Genomic DNA, 20,725 nt, shown 5'->3' on the forward strand with positions numbered 1-20,725 from the left:
TGTGGGTCTTCTTAAAAGAGTCTAAATAGTCATGGATAACAATATTGTATCTTCTAGATCTCTTGATGCAATGTTTAAGATAATTGATTTTACCATCCAAAAAAGGTTAACGCATAGTTTGTTTTCATTCAAGTGTAATTATCTTGAATATATGAAATAGTAAAAAAAAAGTAGTTTAAGAAATATTATTTTTTAAAGGATTATCCCAAATGAAAGGAACTAATCCTCAGCATTGGTTTTATTATGTTTTTTGCATATTAAAATTAAAACTTGTTACCGTTAATTTTATTTAGTTGGTAGATATATCACATTTTTATATATAGAAACTGGTGTTCAAACACCGAGAACTTTACTTATTCATCATCAATATAAAATAAAATATCATTTTATTTGTAAATGGACAAAATCATAATAATTTATTAGAAACTCACACAACAGATGAGTTGGAGGTTTGATTTAAAATTTAGTTTTAAGCATAGCTCATCCTTACCAAACAGACTTATAAAGTGAGGATTGTCTTTACTTTATAAACACACATTTAAGTCATCTCGCAACCGATATGAGACTTCTTAACGGTTTGAAACCAAATTACAATGTCCAACTTAACAATTTTAACATTTTTATGTATTGACAAGAATTTGTGGACATCTTATTTTTGTTACTATATTTATATTGAAGAAAAATATATAGATAAATTGCACAAGTATGAGTTAATATTATAAGGATACGTGACATATGCTGCATAATGCATATGATAACAATAGCTTCGTGTGCTCACCACGTGAAAAGGATGTTTCATTGTTGAAATAGTAGGCAAAGTCATTCATTCATTCATCCAATTGTTGTTGAAAAGGACACAAAGCAAAGCATTATAGATTGTTTAATGCATGTTTTGGCATTTGCAAGTTTGTTAAGCAAATGATGATTGTTGAATGAAAAAGTTTGATCATTATGGCGTGCGCATCAGAATCCCATCAAACAGGAGTACACATGCATCATTTTGCCTTTACCCTCATTCATAAGTCATATTTGACCCCCCCGGAGCCTCCCGTCCCTCCCTCGGTTGTGGTTGAGAACTTCAGAGCCATGATGATGATGATGATGATGATGATGATATAACAAAACGTACTAGTCCAAAAACGTGATCCACTTTTGCAGCTGGTAGCTATAGATAAGATTTAAAGTGAATATTCAAATCAGTTTCTTCTCAAAAGAAAGTGCAACCTATTATAGTTCACTAGAAAGTAAAGTTTTCATTTGAAATTGATCGTTTTGAATCTAAAATGGAGGCATAGAGGGAGGGTGAGGGTAATTTTGACAAAATAAAAAATAAAATCACATTTTTTTATATTTATTTGACTGAAGTTAATTTTTCATTTTTTCAAAATAAAATAGGTGAGACCAACCATCATTTATGAGTCCTTATCATGTGCCTTAGATGCACAAATTAACATTGTCCTTTAAAATATAATGAAAAATAATGTTTACATTCCCCTATAACGTCTCTAAATTTCGTGACACCTCGTCCCCCTTATTGAAACAAGAAGTATTCTTGCACAGACACAAGGAATTTAGACACAAATTTAGACGCACACACATATATTTATAAAATTAAAAGAAAATTTAAATAGTCATATCAATCAACATCACCTAAATTATTTTCTTTTTAATTTTTTACCTTTATTGTGAGTGTGCCTAAGATAAAATCATTTGAGTTTGTGACTATGTTAGAATTTCCCTCAAAACAATCTACTAAGGACTTTAAATCTAGAGCAAAGTCTACTTAATTTTTCTACTCACACCCAAAAAAACCTTGTTACACCCCAGAATGACCAAAATAGCCTTAAAATAAATAAAATTCCCAATGAAATCCAAAAACCTTGCGCGTTCTGTTTCCATCTCCTTCGTATGTGTTTGGTTCAACGGTGACTAGAATTGATTCTGACAGAATTGAGTTTGGTATAATTGATTTTGGTTAAAAATGAGTTGAATGTGAATTGATTTATGTTTGGATACTATGATTGTAAAAACAATTTTTATGAGATGTGTTGTTTGGGTAATTTAGATCAAAGTTGCTTTTGAATGTGAAAATTACTAAAAAGGACCTAACATATATAATATGACAATAATAATATATAAACAATAAACCATTTTTTTCGTAAAAAAAACAATAAACCATTTTAGTCAAAAATAAATAAATAAACCTCCAACCCAATAGTAAAAAAAGAAAGAAAAAAAAAGTTGAACATAAAAATAAAATAAAAAAAAACCAATTATTTAGCTCAAAACATAACAATAGTTGCGTAAAAAATAAACATAACCCAACAGTACAAAAAAAAAAAAAAAACCAAAGATTGTGTGTAGTGTGTATTAACAAAATCGATTCTCTCAAAATTGAGAAGCTAGGAATTCCAGCTTCTCTAAAAAAATGCTGATGGGTATTTTAATTGTAACAAAAAAGGGCTTTGAGCCCATTAGCCCAATATCTCTTCATCCCTAACCTAGAGCTTTCCTGATAAAAAACCAGAGAAGAAAAAACGCAGGGTATCTTGGAAGGAAAAATGGGGTATTTTCTAGGGATGGCAGAAAAACCCAAATCCGTGAGACCCACCCGAACCCAAATCCAAGTCAACGGGCGAAACCTGAATTGACTGGGTTTGGGTTTGGGTTTGGGTGACACCCGAAAATATGGGTGTGGGTTTGGTATCACTCAAACCCACACCCGAAACCCATACACCCACCCGAAACATGTTAAAATTACCTAAATACCCCCATATATATATATATATATAAGTGTAAAAGTAAAATTAGGTTTTTCACAAACCACAAACCAAAATTGTGTTTGAATTTTGCTTGAAAGTTGGAAGAACTTAATTTTGGTTTAGTTGTAATTTAATTTCTTGAAAGACTATTTTGTAATTTTAAATTCCCTTGTAATTTTAAACCTATGTTTTTGCTAAGTGATTGACAATATGTTTAAATTCCATTGTTTTTGCTTAAATTTACCTTGTTTTGCTTAAATTTGCAAAGTAGTACAAAATATGTTGTGGGTTTGGGTTTGGGTATAAAAAACCCGAACCCAATGGATGTGGGTGTGGGTGTGGTTTTGCCACCCGAACAGATTTGGGTTTGGGTTTGGGTTTGGGTGTTGATTTCAGGTGTGGGTTTGATATCACTCAAACCCGCACCCGTGGGCGCCCATTGCCATCCCTAGTATTTTCGTCCAACACATAAATTCTTCTGCCATGAAATTGAAAATCGATTTTAGCTCAACGCAGAAGCTAGGAATCGAAGCTTCAAGTGAACGCACGTTTAAGCCAAAAAAGCACTTTTACCTTTTTAAACCCAAACAACAAACTTTTGAGAGAAATCACGTTTCAAGGGTGCAAACGTGAATCCAAACACATACGACTCGTTACCTTACTTACGCGTTCGTGCTTCCATCTCTCCTTCCTCGTTAATTCTCAGCAAAAACCGCCGTTACCGGCCGTCGCGTTCATCTCCATCCACGCTTCTGAAGCTAAATTTGAAAGGTAAGTTTTCCATTTAGCAATTGATGATTCTGCTATTTATTTGAGTTTGACTGTGAATCTGCTGCAAATTATGTTGATTTGAGTTCCATCTCTCAGAGTTTTGATTCGCTGGTTAACGTGAATTCATTTTTGCGTATTATATATGTGAACTGAGCTTACCTACCGTTCAAATTATTCAATTTTTCTCTGTTCAACTTAACTTGATTATGCATGTAATTGCATTTACTAACAAAAATGGGTGAACAATGAATTGAAAATTCATAGTAATAACTTGTAAAAGAAAAATTGTACCTTTCAATTAGAATAAAAGATGAGAAACTGCTTTTAAAAAATTTAGATTAGATAAAGAAGGGCAATTTCAGTATTATATATGATTAAATTTTGATGAAATTTGGGTGTAACTAGATTTTTTTGGGGTGAGTGTGTGTGAGTAGAAAAATTCTAGGTTTTATAATAGTTGTTTTTGTTTTTATACGAAGGGAATTCCTCAGATTATCAAAATGTTCAACATGAGAATTTTCCGAGCAAGAAAGTTGCTATGTAGAAGCTTTTCCAACACTCTTCATTCAGAGCCTTTACGAGTCTGTGTTGTTGGAAGTGGTCCCGCCGGTTGCTACACTGCTGAGAAGGTAAGCTCCGTCAACTTTAGGTTTTCTGATTTTTGTGAAATTTTGAAAATATGTAACGAATTTGGGTAATTGGATTGTGTTGTGTTAGATGTTGAAGGCTCGTGAACAAGCACAAGTTGATATCATTGATAGGTTGCCTACGCCTTTTGGGTTGGTTCGCTCCGGTGTTGCACCTGATCACCCTGAAACTAAGGTCTCTTCTTATTTTTATTACTATTATTTTTGCTGCATTCATTTATCAGTGTTCAACTTTAAGTTTAAGGGATGTTGAATTGACTTATTTGATCTTATCTGCTAGTAGTGTAAGCACTTTGGAAACTTTTGGAAGAGCTAGTGGAAACAACTTATAACTTATATAAAAAACAATTTGACTTAATTTTTCCTTTCTTTTATAGAAACAGCTTATGGATAAGCACTTATGCGCTAACTGATAAACAATTTTTGCTTTTGCAAAAAAAAAAGTGCTTAATTAAGCTATTTATCCAAATAGGGTTTCATCAACATTGGTAATTTTCACTCTTGTTTTGAAGAATGATGACAAATGTCGGCCACACTTGCCATGCTTAATTCTTTCAAATAGAGGATAGTCATAATTTCATATAGAGGTAGATCAAGGAAAACTATATGTCAAATTATTAATTGAGATTTAGTGTTAACCAATCTATCTTTGTTTAGTACTTGGCCTGACATTATGACGTCGTTTGATTCACATACTTGACTCCCACAAGTGGGTAAAGTGTGTACTTGTGTTATTATTGTTTGGTGTTGGGATGGGGTTTTTCTGTATGTTTCTTTGGTGAGAATAACTCCATTCAGCTTACTTTACCAGAAAACTTGCAACAGATTGTCGTAAATCAATTTTCCAGGGTGGCGCAACATGAACGATGCTCATTTTTTGGAAATGTGACCCTTGGATCCAGCGTATCTCTTTCTGAATTGCGCAGGCTGTATCATGTGGTGAGGCTTTGGTTCTGAATTTGTTATGCTAATGGTAAAATGTTCATGTACATATTGGTCAGTTCATCTTTTCAACTTTTCAGTAACTCATTTATGCATTTGAGCAGGTTGTCCTTGCATATGGTGCTGAAAGCGACAGAAATCTTGGTATACCAGGAGAAGTATGCTTGATTTATTCTTTTTTTTTTTACGAGATGATTTATTCATTTTCTGTTTTCCTGAATTATAATTATATTGATATAATGCTGGAATATTTGGGTTCATTGATACTTCCCATAGTATAAGTGACAATTTATTGTTTATAATGTATGGCTGTGCATTAACCGATAGTTTGTTACTTTCATTTTAATGCCTTTATTACATTTTTTTTTCTTCTAAGAACTTAAAAGGAGTACTGTCAGCCAGAGAGTTTGTTTGGTGGTATAATGGGCATCCAGATGGACAAAATCTTGATCCAGACCTGAAGAGCACTGATACAGCTGTCATTCTTGGTCAGGTAACTTTACCTCATAAGAAAATATACTTGTACTAAATGAATGTTAAGTACATACTTATGGAGATGACTTTCCAAAATATAAAAAGCAACTTGGTGATTCAACAACTCAAATTCTAACCTATATGATGACTTATAAACATTTAACTTTTAACTTTGATTAAGGTTTTCTAGATAAATGGTTTTATTTAATTTCAGGGGAATGTTGCCTTAGATGTTGCACGTATTCTTTTACGGCCTACTTCAGAGTTAGCAACAACTGATATTGCCAGTCATGCTTTGGCTACTTTAGAGGAGAGCTCTATCAGGTTTTTAATTGCATTATTTGAAACAGCCAGAAGATATTCTTATTAGTATTCAGTATGATATTTATCAGTAATATAAGCAATATTACAGGGTAGTTTATTTGGTTGGAAGACGGGGTCCAGCCCAAGCAGCTTGTACTGCAAAAGAGTTACGTGAAGTTCTAGGTAACTTTTGCATAAATTCCTATACAGAGTTTAGTTTACCCATTCAGTTTTCTTATACGTATTTGTTTGATTCTTTTTGTTGTTGTCCCATGGAACTGTTTGGGAAGGGGGCACATAAGCTATATGATGTACTACATAATGATTTTCTTTGTTAGACATGGATGTTTCCTTTGTAAATGGATACTTCTCAATTCACATAGCTAGTATACCTTGTCAAGTTAACTTCGAATTCTCCATTGATTTCCATGTTTATTGGTGCTAATAAAGAAAACCGGTTGAACTGGAAATGGAACCTTGGCCATGTTTTTTTTTGGCATACCATCTGATATATTATATTGGTTTCTCATCCTAATCTGTATTGGTGATAGTTACTTGAAATAAATTTACTTTCCATATACTGTAGGTCTTACACCATTCCTGTCTCACATAACACTAACCGAAGCTTCAACATTTATTTATAGGTATTAAGAATCTTGATATTTCCATACAGGAATCTGATCTAATTCTAACCCCAGCTGATGAGGTATAAATTGAATCTATTTTATTTCTTTCATCATTATTTTTCCAATCTTTATCACTATTTTTCTGTTTTACAGCTTCTATATAGATATGTTATTGTTTAGATGTTTTTATAATTGAAAAAAAAAATTAGATTCATTTTCACTAATGTTATCTATGTCTTGATGTTGTCACTTGGCAAAGGAAGAGCTTAAGAGCAACCGAATACACAGAAGAATTTTTGAGTTGCTATCCAAGGCAGCTACCTCAAGACCCAGACATGCTGGTTTGAACCAACGTCGGCTCCATTTTGTCTTCTTCCGTAAGCCAGATAGTTTTCAAGAATCAAAAGACAATACTGGCCATGTCTCTGGTGTGCGCTTTGAGAAGACCGTTCTTGAAAGTAATTTTTATATTAATTTAATTTATTAGAACATGGATAATATAATACAATTGCTTGTTTGTCGAACAATGATATTACCTCTGATTTTATAGGTGTTGGCCCTGGAAAACAAATTGCCGTTGGTACTGGAGAATTTGAAGATATTAAATGCGGGTATACCAAGAAACCTATTAAATTACCAAGATTTCTATTTTTGTATTTACTGGTTACATTGCCACTTGCTGGCTTTTTTTTGTAGGATTGTTCTTAAGAGCATTGGTTACAAATCAGTACCAGTGGATGGCCTACCTTTTGATCATAAGAAAGGTAAATGAATAATGAGTGTTCCCAATTTATTCACTTTTAGTGAATATATTTTTGTTAATTCATGCTACGTATTTTCTTGTGAAAAAGCCATGTAGTTTTGTTAATGACCGGATTTTGAACTCTATTGTTTGATTGACTGTGATTCTGTGACCATACCAGACTTAGCAGTTGATCAGAGATTCTGAAGTTTTTATGTCGCATTGAAGCGGTACATGGATGGCCCAAATCTAAAACCTTAAAATCAAAATTTATAGATTACACTTGCACTAGTGTCTTGCACTAGTGTATTCAGTTGTGTTTTCTTCAGTGTCTGTAGGACTTGTAAATGGATTCTGTTGCTCTTTTGTGATGATGGGATTTTTACTTTCTTTCATCTGTTCATTGTAAGATTAAAGAGAATGGAGGATTCTGATCTTCCTGCTTTGTAGTATCTCCTTTTGTCAATAACTCATGCTTTATAAATACTAAATTGGTGTTTTTCAGACATTGGCCAAGAATTAAGAAACATAATGCTTTGGGGTAATCCAAATGTGTCATCTGACAGTAGCTCATAGTTAATATATATGTCTACCTTTCAGGTATAGTTCCAAATGATGAAGGCCGAGTGTTGAGTGACACTTCAGATACTGCTGCTCTTGAAGAGGGCTTATATGTATGTGGTTGGCTGAAGAGAGGACCAACCGGGATTGTTGCGACAAACCTATATTGTGCTGAAGAAACTGTATGTGTCTCTTTCTTTTCTATTCATAGTATCCCTAAAACAGCTAAACTAACAGAACTAGCAAATCTTACAGTTTTCATTAGAATTATTAAAGCTGAGTCTGAATTAATGAGCTCAATTGTGAGTTTTGTGCAGTTAGGTTGTTACCCATTTAACTTAACCTGCATTTTAAAGGTCCGAACAGATAATGCATTTTTGTCATGTTATTTAACACCTTGAGTTAACTGAAGCATGAGGCTGCATCGTGAAAGGGAGACTAGAGGGTGTGGTATTGTTGGTCATGCATCAATATCATGCTCAGATTCTGCACATGACAAGCATGTGCCTTGATTCAGTATACAAATTTAGTTGAAGTTAGTTATGTTTGTTATAATTTTGATGTATTGACCATGGCAAAAGTTTGTCAGCTGAAGTTCTTCATCGTTCCTTTGTGTATATTAACAACGTGCAGCATTAATGCTAGTTAGATTAAGCTCAATAAAAGAAGTTGTATTAGAACCTTGCTTCAACAGCTTCTCTCAAACCCTTATTTTTCAATTCCCAATTCTGAGTGTATGTTTGGTTTCAATTCTGGAGCAGCCAGAATTGATTCTGGACATGTAGAATGAATTCTGACTTGTTTGGTTCCTCAAAACTAGAATTGATTCTGCCTCCAGAATGGATTCTACTTGAAGCTAGAAATTGTAGCTTCTCATTCTAGAATTGATTTTTACACTCAAATTATTTGTTCAACTCACTTTTGTATGAATATATCCAAACATAAATCAATTCTATCAAACTCAATTCTATCAAAATCAATTCTGTCAAACTCAATTCTATCAAAATCAATTCTAGAATTGATGCTGGTCAAACTCTAGTTTTCTAATTTTCAGTTCCCTGTCCCAAATCTGGGGAAAATTCTCCACAATCTTTTCTTGGTGGGTCCATGTCCATCAATAATCCATTTACACAAGATCCTTTCCTTGCTAGTTAGACAAATTATAACAGGTCTTCTCAATGGTTCTTAAGTGTTATTGATTGAACATATCCAATTGTAATACCATGTGTGAAAAATTCCCACAAGTGACAAGGCAGAGGAGGTGGCATGCACATTTCGGTTCAATATTGGCTGTGGGGGAACACCGCAGTATTAACACAACATGCCTTTTCCAGCAGTCAGATGCTTCAGCAATATCACATTTCACTAACCAAACCAACACCACTAACCTTGATGTCCAAATACTAAGAACTTGATAGGAAAACAACTTAATAAAATACTTTATTTAATAAGTAATTATAGGGTTCTTAATTGATGCTTACTTATAAGCTATTCTGGGGAGTTTATTGAAGTATGATAAAATATGGGCGTCTCAAGTTATTTTTACAGTGTATTCGCACATTGGTACAAGTACTTATGTTATAAGTCTGAATAAGCTCTTGCAAATGTCAGACTAAATTCATGAGAAAACATTCTGTTTTCCTCTTGGAATTATATTTCAGCAGCATGCATATTGGATGGGATATTAGGGATACTGATTGTATCTGTTTCTCACCATCCTCTTCATTACACTTAGATGAATTAATCTGATTATCGTACATAGAATTATGATTGGACTTGCTTAAGATTTGACGTGACAATCACGTGCTTTAATTGTTCAAATATCTGATTTCATTTAGCTGTAATTCTTTGTTATTCCCTCGTGCATATAAAGAACCTGTATGCAGCATTAGTATTAGTTTCATTTTTTCTGCTTAACTTTTAACAACAAGGAAGAGGGAGGGAGGGGTGGCTAAAGTTTGCTTGTGATTACTAGTATTGTATTTTCTGCTGACAATTGACATGATGATAGGTGTCGAGCATATTAGAAGACCTTGAGAACGGAGTTTTGATTTCATCAACGGCCGCACTGAAACCGGGAAGAAATGGTCTTCTCAAGCTTATGCATGATAGGAATGTTAGAATAGTTTCATTCAATGATTGGGAAAAGATAGACTCTGAAGAAAGGAGGCTTGGAAGTTCAAGGAACAAGCCTAGGGAAAAACTAGCCACGTGGAACGAACTACTGACAGCTACCGCAGAAGGAACTGAATATTCCACGTAATACATTATTTTACCCCGTTAAACATCTCATCATGCACCAAGAAAAACCAAATAATTGAAAGAAAGCTTTTGACAATATACACACTCATTGGTGAAGATATCAACAAGGAAGTCCCGTTCAAGAGTTCTCTTGCTTCTAAAATGTACTAATCTTCTTTGTTGTGATTCGTGTCGGTAAGAAGCATGATTTTTGGATTGCAATACTAATAATGCACACAATTAGAAATTAAGCAATGATAATTGCATAGTTATTGTCTTATTGACACTTTCAATTGTCTTTGTACTATTTTGTATTAAATTAAATAAGTAATGACATTACAGATATCATTTCTAATAATTGTAATTTATTAAACACTTATTTGCTCCATAGTTCATTGTACACATTAACTAAATTTTGTAGCACAGGCTGTACTCAGCTACCTGTATGATATGATGCACTGATCTTAACTTCAACCAAACTTGGAGTAGGCCATAACCAAACAGTCTATTTCAGATTGAAATTATTGTCCCTCCATATCTTTTCTAACATTTGACCTATTTTGAAGTGCCCCATGTGGCCCCAAAAAGGAAAAAGAAGTGGCCCAACAAAGTGATTTTCTGAAGATTATGTTTGGGTGGCTCTGCCTCTTTGGCTCCATCACAGACTGTAAAACACATGCTATGCTCTATGAGGCAGGGATATTCTTACATATTCAGGGTGTATTACATCAAACGGCTTATATTTTACTGTAATGGCATAAATTACATGTGTCACATGTTATGTTTGATAGTTTGGAGCATTACTTTCAATTACATAGTCATGTTCACTGTGCTGATCCCCACAAGGGAAAGGTAGTCATCAACCATTAATTTTTGCCAAATACCTAATTTTATCTGTCTTAACAGTGTAATGTAATAATCATTCCTAAAACAGGGTGATTAAACATTTATCTATCTCAGTTAATATTCATGAGCTTTGCATTAGTGTATCGTACATATGATGGGATAAGATAATGAAATTGCTATCTTGACAATGATTCTGATGAAAGTTGAGTGATCGAGTTATAGAGACATGATTTCAATTCAATGTTATGAGATGAAATATAGTCCACAAACTATGACTCATTCTAGAAAAGAAATGGGATTCCCACAATTCTCTTTGCATGGCTATAAACTTAGTCGATCATTTAAGCCTTTCAAGTGTTTCATTTTTGTCTGTTTTGCAGGGTTTTTGTATGAACTTTTTACATAACAAGATTGTATGAGTTAAAACTTTTTCAAAGAATCAATATATTGGAATACAGACCTTTAGGTTTGAGTCACATGATGGTATTTAAATGAGATTTGAGTTCTAACTTTGTATGTAAAATCCTTTATATGTTATTTTAAATATTTAGCCAAGTCACATCTTGTTTGTGATCCATTCAGTCAGAGACATGATCTTATTAAACATGCATTTCACAAACCACCAAATGATAGTACTTATCCCTTTTATTAACTTATTCTATCATTATCCACTCATTATCTCAAGCTCTGTACATATAATATTATAAAACTAGATTGGAAGAAAGTAATGGAACCATGTCTTTCTCCAACATCAGTATCTTTATAGTTTTATAATTGAAAAAAATGATTAGTTTCACTTATAACTTGTAAGTCAACACTTCCACTCTTAAAATTTTGGTTATATTGATAGCATAGATAGATATAGCATTTTAGTGATTAGGAGCCATAGATTGATAGGAGTATTTGCTTTCTATGCATGTAAATTATTATCCCTAAAGTCAAATTCCACTAAGAATTGCACTAGTTAAAATTCCTTCATAAACTCAAATAACTGCTCAACTCTGAAAGTCTTCCACTAACTACACAAAGCTCAAGTCTTCCAATGCAGCCACTATTGAAAAACTTAAAATAACTTTCTACAGTTCAATCTAGACTTGAGAGTTTGACTTAATTTTGTATTGCTGGTTCATGTATGTACATAGCAATAGCAATATCCTTAATTAGTTGGTTTGGTTACCTTACCTCTTTTGGTTAATTATCTACCTAGTACTTCTACAGATTCATGAATGTCTCCACTCTATCGACATACATAGATAGTGATTTTACATCTTTTTTATGGCTACTATGTAAATAATTAAGTTTATTATATTGCTAAATATTATGAGCCGTTACAAGTGGTCTTTGGAAAAGATAGGTATTTTATTTTTCATCTTACTATAAACTTTAACTTCAATGCCACTACGGTTGACTGATTAGGACTGGTCATCTGTGATTTTCCAACAACAATGTAGGAAACATGTATATACTATTAATTTCATCTTAGCAGTGTGTTGCTACTCAGTTTCTTGTTTCACATTCACTATTTTTTTTTTCAAGTAGTTTACCTTTAGAGTAAATAAATAAATATGAAATGTTTGTTTCAACTCGAACTCCTACAAATATAATACGATCGATGTTTCTATCAATTGAGTTAAATTCACATGAACTCTCATTCACTATTCTTTTTTTTTTTGGTACAACTCTCATTCACTATTCTAATATCGTAGTTAGTGTGATTTATACTCACCTTTCCCAAATTATATGCACTCAATATTTTGCTTAATTTTGTCATAACTCCATCTCGTCAGACGTCAATCAAATGTTATGAATCACCACTAACATGCATGCACAGTGACACGGAAACACTAGTAAATGGATAAATTCAGTCCATTAATTTAAGGATCGTTATTTATCAATTCAATTTACAAAAATGTAAGAATAGAATGAAAAACTAATTACTCTAAGGAGTCGAGTCTCGAGTGTTAATAAAACATAAAACATATTTTGAATTCATAGGATTTGGATTTGAGTCTCTTATACCTCTTAGAGAGGTAAATATAAATTCTTTTATAAGATTTAAGATTTCTTTTTTTTACGATAAATATATTATTAATCAGTTTTTTTACATAAGAGAAATACAGATAAATAAAAAAAGAATTACGTAACAGAGACGTCGTATATAAAAAAGAATTATACAAAAATACTTATTTATTTTATTTAAGCCCCATAAAATTGATTAGACCACTAACTTACACTTATATATTTATTTCAAGTTCATCTTTTTATTATTACCTCAATTTTTACTTCCTAATTTATTTTGTGTAGATCCTCATACTCTCCAATCAAATAATTTTATATCTCTCTCTTTAGCAAAGTAAATAAAGTATTATTTACTAACAATAAATTGATACAAGTGGTAAGACTATTTAAGCAAGTTGTTTGACATTCGACTCTCAACTTGTGTTTATGGCAAAAATTTGGATAGAAGAAGAGAAATTGTTTTGGGTACCCAACAAGTTTTCAGACGATGATTAATCTCTACTATACAATAATAGAAATTTTGTATTTTTAACAAGGTAACAAATACAATGTTTTCATTGGTTGTAATATTTTTGAGCTCCCACCGAAGAAAATTCCTGGATCCGCCATTGGATTCAATGATACACCGACAAGTGTTTATTATTTGGTTGATCCCATGCATAGGAGATTCATAAGCTCTCTTCTCCAAAATTTTATCAGCATGCTTCCTCCAATGTATTAGAGTTTCATTGCAATTTTTTTTTGAATCAAATAATTTGTACGATCCTTTATGTATAGTTAAGATTTAAGTTATGTCTTGTATCTATGCTTCTGAAACTAAATATTTGCTTTGCAGAAAAAGCTCTACTTTTGACACACTCAGTGCTAGTGGTTTTCAAGTGGCTAACATTCTCTGTCTTTATCCTTGTACGGTATCATGGTACACTGCACTTGTCAATTAGTAAAATCAAAATCAATCAAGTTAAACAAATGTTCAAAAACATCATTAAATCACAAGGGTCTAAGTAAAAAGGATTGCATTGCAACAAATCTTATGATACATAAATTGGATCAAGGATTCTCCACATTTTAAAAACATAAGTTACGCATATTAATTGATATCAGCAATATTTAACTTGAGACTGGTCGAGTTGGAGATTATATTTTTATCCAATTATTTTTAAATGATTTTTATGGTTGATTTGGAATCAGACAGTTGTCACTAATTAAATGCATCACACTTTGTCTCCGTGAGTTTAGCTCATTATGCATGTAGGGGACGAAATTCGAACCTCGGACATTCAATTTATCCACCTCAAATGTAGAATTTCTAGTCAATAAGCTATTTGGAAAAAGAAATTCATCATACCTTAATTGTGAGGAATCAAAATCCTAATAATTCATGTTTGATGCATGCAATGGAGGGGCCCTTTACTTTGCTGGTAGCAATGCATTATGGATTGGAATTAGAATTCATTACAACTAGAAGGTGGTGGCTTTTTTAAAATATCCCACAAGTACTTATAGTGCTAGATGACAAGAATGAATGAACATGAAGAACTCTCATCTCCTATAGTAAAAATATGAATGGGAATTCCATTGAGCTAGCACAAAATAAGGCTTGAATTGGATAGTGGTATTCATGCTTAATATCCATATAAATATGTTTTTATTTTGGTAATCCGTTCATGTGCATTCTATTCATAAAACAAACTTTACAAATAATTAAATAGCATTATATTAACATGTTGCTGACAATATTTCTGATAAAGAAAACCCCTACTTCCCACTGATTGAAAAAAACAAACCAAGAGAGTAGAAATATATGTAAGGATGTGATTTTTGATTGACATTGGAAATTAATTAGATGGTTCATTTCACCTACCTTTTAAGATTAAAGGCTGGATTAGATTAGATTAGATTTTTCATACCTATGGTTGTAAACATGTAAGTAAGCTATGATTATGTGGATGTAAATTATTTAAACACATAATTTTTTGGCTAAATTTCATTTTTGACCCCTAACTTTTACAAATTTTTATTTTTGGCCCCTAACTTTCATAATATCAATTTTGACCCTTTAATTTTAGCTCATTTGCAAAAGGTTGATCTCGCTGATTTTGACCAAGTCAATGCACACGTGGACAATGACTATCACATGACATGCTGACGTGACACTGTCCGGTCCACGACTTAGTTAACATCAGTGGATCAGGTCAATCTTTTGCAAAATGAGATTAAAGTGCTATTATAAAAGGTAAGAGGCTAAATTTGCCGAAATATAAATATGTTTCGACAAAGTCAAATTCTAAGTTCGTAGAAATTTGGTGAAGTGGGAGTGTTATGTTATGAGGAGTAAATTTAGGGTTTATTGAAGGTTTGTAAAGTACAACAAGTTATGGGGTAGGAATTGTGCCATTGTTATTGATACATAGAGGCATATATTTAGGACTGTAAAATAGAAAAGGTAGTGCTAGGTTGGGATTCCACTTGATGTATAATCAAATCAATGATGGGGTCAAGAGAATTGTTTTTGAAGATTCATGTTGTCTTCTACCTTTTACTACAACAAAAGTCTTTGGTCCGATTAAGACAACCATTTCACACGTTAGTGTTGGGCTTTATTGAAGTACTCTGTACCTGTGTGAAAGCTGTAATTCTTCTTTTCACTTTTTATTAATTTTGCTGTGTTGTCCTTTTTGGTGTGGTTTTGGCTTTTTACTAACAAAAACAAAACAAAACCTGGAACACTGTTGAGTGTGTGTATAGAATCCAGCTGCATTGCATGTGCTAGAGGTAAAAGGGTGATCAACACGGTCAAAATAATTATTACTTTTGCTTCATCATTTCTTCTTGTCTCAAAAAAGATTTAATGCATTAGGGTTACTTCATTTTTTAATGTTGTTATATTAAATTAAAGAAAAATAATAAAATAAGAGTGTTATCACACATTCAATAATTATTTTTTTTACACTCAATGGTTACTAATCTATGTCGAAAAACCTGCATGAATCAGGAATTATTACGAATGTAAAAAATGTTTCATTAAACTAAAAAATGCTAACTCCGATCTTTCCAATGAATAGTAAATTTTAACTAAACTAAAAAATCTATTTGTAAAATAAGAGGGATTGCGAGTGTTGATTGAGGATGTTAACATTCTCTCAAAAATGTGTAATGGGTGTAATACAAAGATGACTTGGTAGAAGAGTTAAGTGAATAGATTATCATTACACACTCACCATAATATACATTTTATTTTATTACCATATTATAAGTACAGTTTTCATCGTCGTTTAATACTGGCTAATCACCACCAAAAAATATATACGACAAATAAGGTGAATTTTTCTCTCCGTCTCCAAAAATTTTCCATACATAAGAATGCATGAAATTAAACACCCCTAAGAAATAAGAATAAAAACATACAAACTTTAGTAGTTAGTAAGTACCGTGCTTGGGCAGCATGAGAGGTTTTAACCCTTTGGCACCGTAAAATAAAGCTACAATGATGATTGATAAGGATTGTTGTTATTATTATTATTATTACTGGTACCATTATTACTAGTAGACAGTAGTTATGGTTCATTATTCCATGCAGAAATTAGATGCAATGCTTTGAGTATTGAGGAAAAAAGGTTAAGATCCTCAATAAGTGCGGTTTTGAAAGTTGAGAGCTTATCTTATTATCTTGTTATAGTATATGGTGGCATGATAGTAGGCAAATTGGACCCTACATATTGCCACAATTAGCCATCAAACATAGGATTATAAAGATTAGGATTAGGATATAGTTGAACTTGGCCTAACAAATTTACAACCATAAAAAGCCTCTTCTTACAAAACATTATTGAATGTGTAATTGATAGTGGAGAGTGTAATCATAGTTTTGTTTGAGAGGGGAAAATCTAAAGAAGCTAAAGCACAAGCACTTAGCATTAACAATTTTGCTAGCAGTGCTTTTGTAATGGGCCATCAATTTAGGGTAAGAATTTTCATAATGGAACCCACTTGAGAATGTAGGTCACACCTTACAATTATTTTGTTCATTGCTTTGTGATGATCATTTTCGTTTATAGAACACCTTAAATTAATTTGGAGTTAAGTTTATTATACATTAAAAGTGTATTGGTAATTTTTGTTTGGTTTACGATGGAACTAATGATCAAACTAGGTCTCTATTCTCTAGCATACTGCTCAAACCTTTAATCATTACATCAAACCTAGTAACTTCAGTGTATTGGTAATTTAAGCATAGCATGATATAATGTTTATTTTTTTATATCATTAATGGATTAGCAAAGTAGAAAAATAAAAAGTTGAACCAAGCATTGAACTAACAAAACTTTTAAGTTATATTTTAAGTATTTTATAATACTTGAATTGATACGAAATCATGTAATTTTTTAAATTTTTGAGGATGATACGAAATCAATGCATAATAGTTCAAATAATTGAATTTTAAAGAGTGTTACTGCTAATTTAGCTTTTTCAAAAAAGACGATTTAACATATTAAATTGTCCAATTAATTTGGTTTTTGAAACATTATTGTAATTTACTTAAGTTTATGCGAAAGGACTAACTTAAAATATATAAACTTAAGGGATTTGCATTAATTAGTATGCAAATAAACCATGCATATAGAAACTTGTTTTAACATTAGTATGCAAGGACTAACTTAAGATATATAATTTTTGTACGAAAATATAAAAGAAAAATCAACCAAATTGTTGGAAACAGTTATTGAGTGAAGGATAGAATTGAGATAAACTAATTATCCCCTTGATTATGATTATCTTTCCATGTGTCTACTAGAGATGAATTTAAGCATGTAATAGTATTTAGATAACGATGAAATAAAACAAAGATGCCGTTCACTTCTCAAAGTAACGGCGTTTTGTCTCCCACCATGCTACTCCATTTATCAAAAGACTATACTTTTGCAACAACAATACCAAACAAAAATAACATCCCTAATCAATAATAATTCTTTTTAGGAAAGTTTCAATTCAAGTTTCTTTTGTCATCTCAAAATATGTTAATAATTCTTTTTAAAGAAAAGGTTTCAATTGAAGTTTCTTTTATCATCTCAAAATATGTTATATCGTTTTCTTTATCAAAAACTAGCGTCAAATAGGGTCAATTTCGCGCCTGTTCGTGTCTATTATGTAAATTTATGTAAAAAAATAATTAAAAAAAAATATGTCTTATGTTGTGTTGAGTTTGTTAATAAAAGAATTTGTCTGTTAAAAAAAAAATGTGTTATGTTATGGTGAGTTTGTTAATAAAAGATAGATTTTTGTTTGTTAAAAAAAAATCAAGGGTATTGTTGATATTTTGAAAAATTCACACCAATTTTTTTTTATTCTCTTTATATAGGTATAGATAAAAATTATGCTCCAGAGATTTTTTTTTAGCAAAATATTCTTTTAAAAAAGCCATAATTAATCTTTTCTATTATAAAAACAAATATGGTCTCAAGCTCAACGGCTAGGTTGTTCGTAGTCTCTATTGACTTGTCTGACATGTTCTCTTCCCTACTTTTAAGTTACTTTCCGTCTCAAAATAATTATCCTATTTGCAAAAAATATTTGCTCTAAAATAATTGACTTTTTTTTAATTGTATAACCTAATTAATACTGTATTATTTGTATTACTCTTGCATGAATTAATGTATCAATGCATGATTTACCAAAAAAATATCAACGCATGATAAGTGTATTTTGTAAAAATACTATTATTTCTCTTTCTTTTATGTACACTTGTTAATACATATGTAAATTAGTCAACACAGTAGTTAATAATAAAAATCACCAATAATTAATATGGATAATTGAATAAAATCATTTATTTCTACCTTTTCTATTATTATTTTCTGTGAAGTTCTTTCTTGTTATTTAAGTTCTATTTTCTTTTAAACTGTGAGATCCCTATTTTTTGAAGTCTTGTGTATCATCTTTTTTATTTGTATGGGAAAGAAGAAATACCGTACAGGTACTATTTTTTAAATGTGACCTTTGTTTTGGTTCCTTACTCTTTCCGCTTTCCGTCCTCTCTGTCTCACTTTTCCTCCAAACGCTATTCAAGTCAAGGCCACTTTTGTTTTTTTGGGTTCAATATTACCGTTTTTTTTTTCAATAAAATACCACATTTTTTTGGTTAACTGTATAATATTTTCACCTCTAACGGTAGTGATTAATCTTCTTTAGATAATACTTTCTCTTTCGCAAAAAGATGACACAGTCGATCATTTCATGTTTGCCGATACATAATTTTGTCGATGCATAATTTTAAAAATATTTATTGAGACGAATTCAATAAAATCTTATAAGCTACTCCCTCCGTCCCTTAATATAATCCTCCATTGTGGTTTTTCACGCATATTAAGAAAAGTTAGTAGTGTAATAAATGTGTATTTTTTGGGTATTACAATTACTAAATTGTCCTTGGTGAAAAGATGTTTTTGTAGCTGACTTTTCGGATTTCAATGTAAAGTATGGTTATGTTTGGAAAAGTAATAATAAATGTGTCTAGGGAATTGAAAATGAGCTTATATTTAGGGACAAATTTTATCTTTGAAATGGTGCTTATGATTAGGGACTAGTAAAAAAATATTGTCAAAGCAATATGTATTAATAGTAAGAACAAACAACTATGTCACTCAATTTAGGACGGAGAGAGTATGTAGAGTACACTCTTCCAAACTGGATCTAAGGCCCAAAGATTGATGAGGTCCAATTCCTCAACCGTCGAGCAAAACCCAACTTACGGAGCAGCCCAAGATCGCATCACCAGGACAATAGATAGCATGCCACCAGGTCGTAATGTCCGACATCAGAATGATGACCATTTACTGTTTTCATGACTCTCCATCTGTTTTCCGACAACCGCTTGCTGACATTAATTTGCCCATCAAGTGTCTTGCCCTTGCCAAATGAAAATTGGTCCCATTCTGCCCTTCATAACAATTATGATTATATTTTTTGGGTGCATTATTATGATTATACTTAGTAAATAAAAGAATAGATTTTTTTCTTAAGAAAATACTGTCTCCGTCCTATAATATAGGCAAAAAAAAGTATTTTCACACTTATTAAGAAAAGTAAAATATGATAATTTCAAAGTTTTATGGGAAGATGTAAAAACAGTTTTTATTGGTTATTGATTATAGGAAAAAGAAGAGAGAGAGTAAATTAAGTAAAAATTTATTTTGAAAATGATAAAAGTCAATTTTTTTTGCTTATAATTTGAGAAATGAAAAAAGAATTTTTTTGCTTATAATATAGGACGGAGGGAGTATCATGATTATTCTCCACCCTTATTTAACAACACCAGGGCCGGTCCCGAGTATTTGGAGGCCCTGTTTGAAAATTAAAAATAGATCTTTAATAAAAAATACAATTTTTTTTAAAAGTTATTCTCTATTTGAATCGTAAATAACATAAAAAATAGTCACTATAGTAAATAACATCTAAAAGCGACATATTTTAATCAATAACATTAAAATACATCTTCAATCTAATATAATTATCAACTTACGGTTCCTTCGGTAAAAAAAAACTTTCTTGAAATGCTAGTTTCTTTTTTTACAATCAACCGCAAGTTACTTATAAAATTAAGATTTAAGAGTGTGTCTATTAATTTTTTTAGTACTAAAATATTTTTAGTAGTAACAAAGTCATTATTATTTTTTACATATATAAATTTTTTAATAGACCGATATAAACAATTTGAGACCCCTAAATATTTGAGACCCTGTGCGGTGGCTCACCTTGCACACCCACAGGGCCGGCCCTGAACAACACCATTCA

At 31.7% G+C, this 20,725-nt stretch overlaps 1 protein-coding gene across 5 annotated transcripts; it reads left to right on the plus strand.

The window, feature by feature from the left end:
• Nucleotides 1-3,219: 3,219 nt before the first annotated feature.
• On the plus strand, nucleotides 3,220-11,053 carry LOC123915479 (NADPH:adrenodoxin oxidoreductase, mitochondrial). 5 transcript variants are annotated; one of them, XM_045966616.1, is made up of 14 exons: nucleotides 3,220-3,533; nucleotides 4,025-4,162; nucleotides 4,251-4,355; nucleotides 4,992-5,119; nucleotides 5,227-5,266; nucleotides 5,499-5,615; nucleotides 5,811-5,920; nucleotides 6,009-6,082; nucleotides 6,544-6,605; nucleotides 6,785-6,983; nucleotides 7,076-7,136; nucleotides 7,222-7,289; nucleotides 7,868-8,010; nucleotides 9,840-11,053. In XM_045966616.1, exons 4-14 carry the CDS (start codon nucleotides 5,115-5,117, stop codon nucleotides 10,089-10,091), a joined length of 1,131 nt encoding a protein of 376 aa, XP_045822572.1. In that variant the 5' UTR covers nucleotides 3,220-3,533; nucleotides 4,025-4,162; nucleotides 4,251-4,355; nucleotides 4,992-5,114; the 3' UTR covers nucleotides 10,092-11,053. The 5 variants fall into 5 exon arrangements, with proteins under 5 accessions (XP_045822572.1, XP_045822571.1, XP_045822569.1 ...); XM_045966615.1 differs by having other exon boundaries at nucleotides 4,013-4,162; nucleotides 5,006-5,119; nucleotides 5,227-5,280; nucleotides 9,840-11,052; XM_045966613.1 differs by having other exon boundaries at nucleotides 5,006-5,119; nucleotides 5,227-5,280; nucleotides 9,840-11,052.
• Nucleotides 11,054-20,725: the final 9,672 nt, after the last annotated feature.

This window comes from Trifolium pratense, linkage group LG3 (genome assembly GCF_020283565.1).
Source record: "Trifolium pratense cultivar HEN17-A07 linkage group LG3, ARS_RC_1.1, whole genome shotgun sequence".
Taxonomy (NCBI): domain Eukaryota; kingdom Viridiplantae; phylum Streptophyta; class Magnoliopsida; order Fabales; family Fabaceae; genus Trifolium; species Trifolium pratense.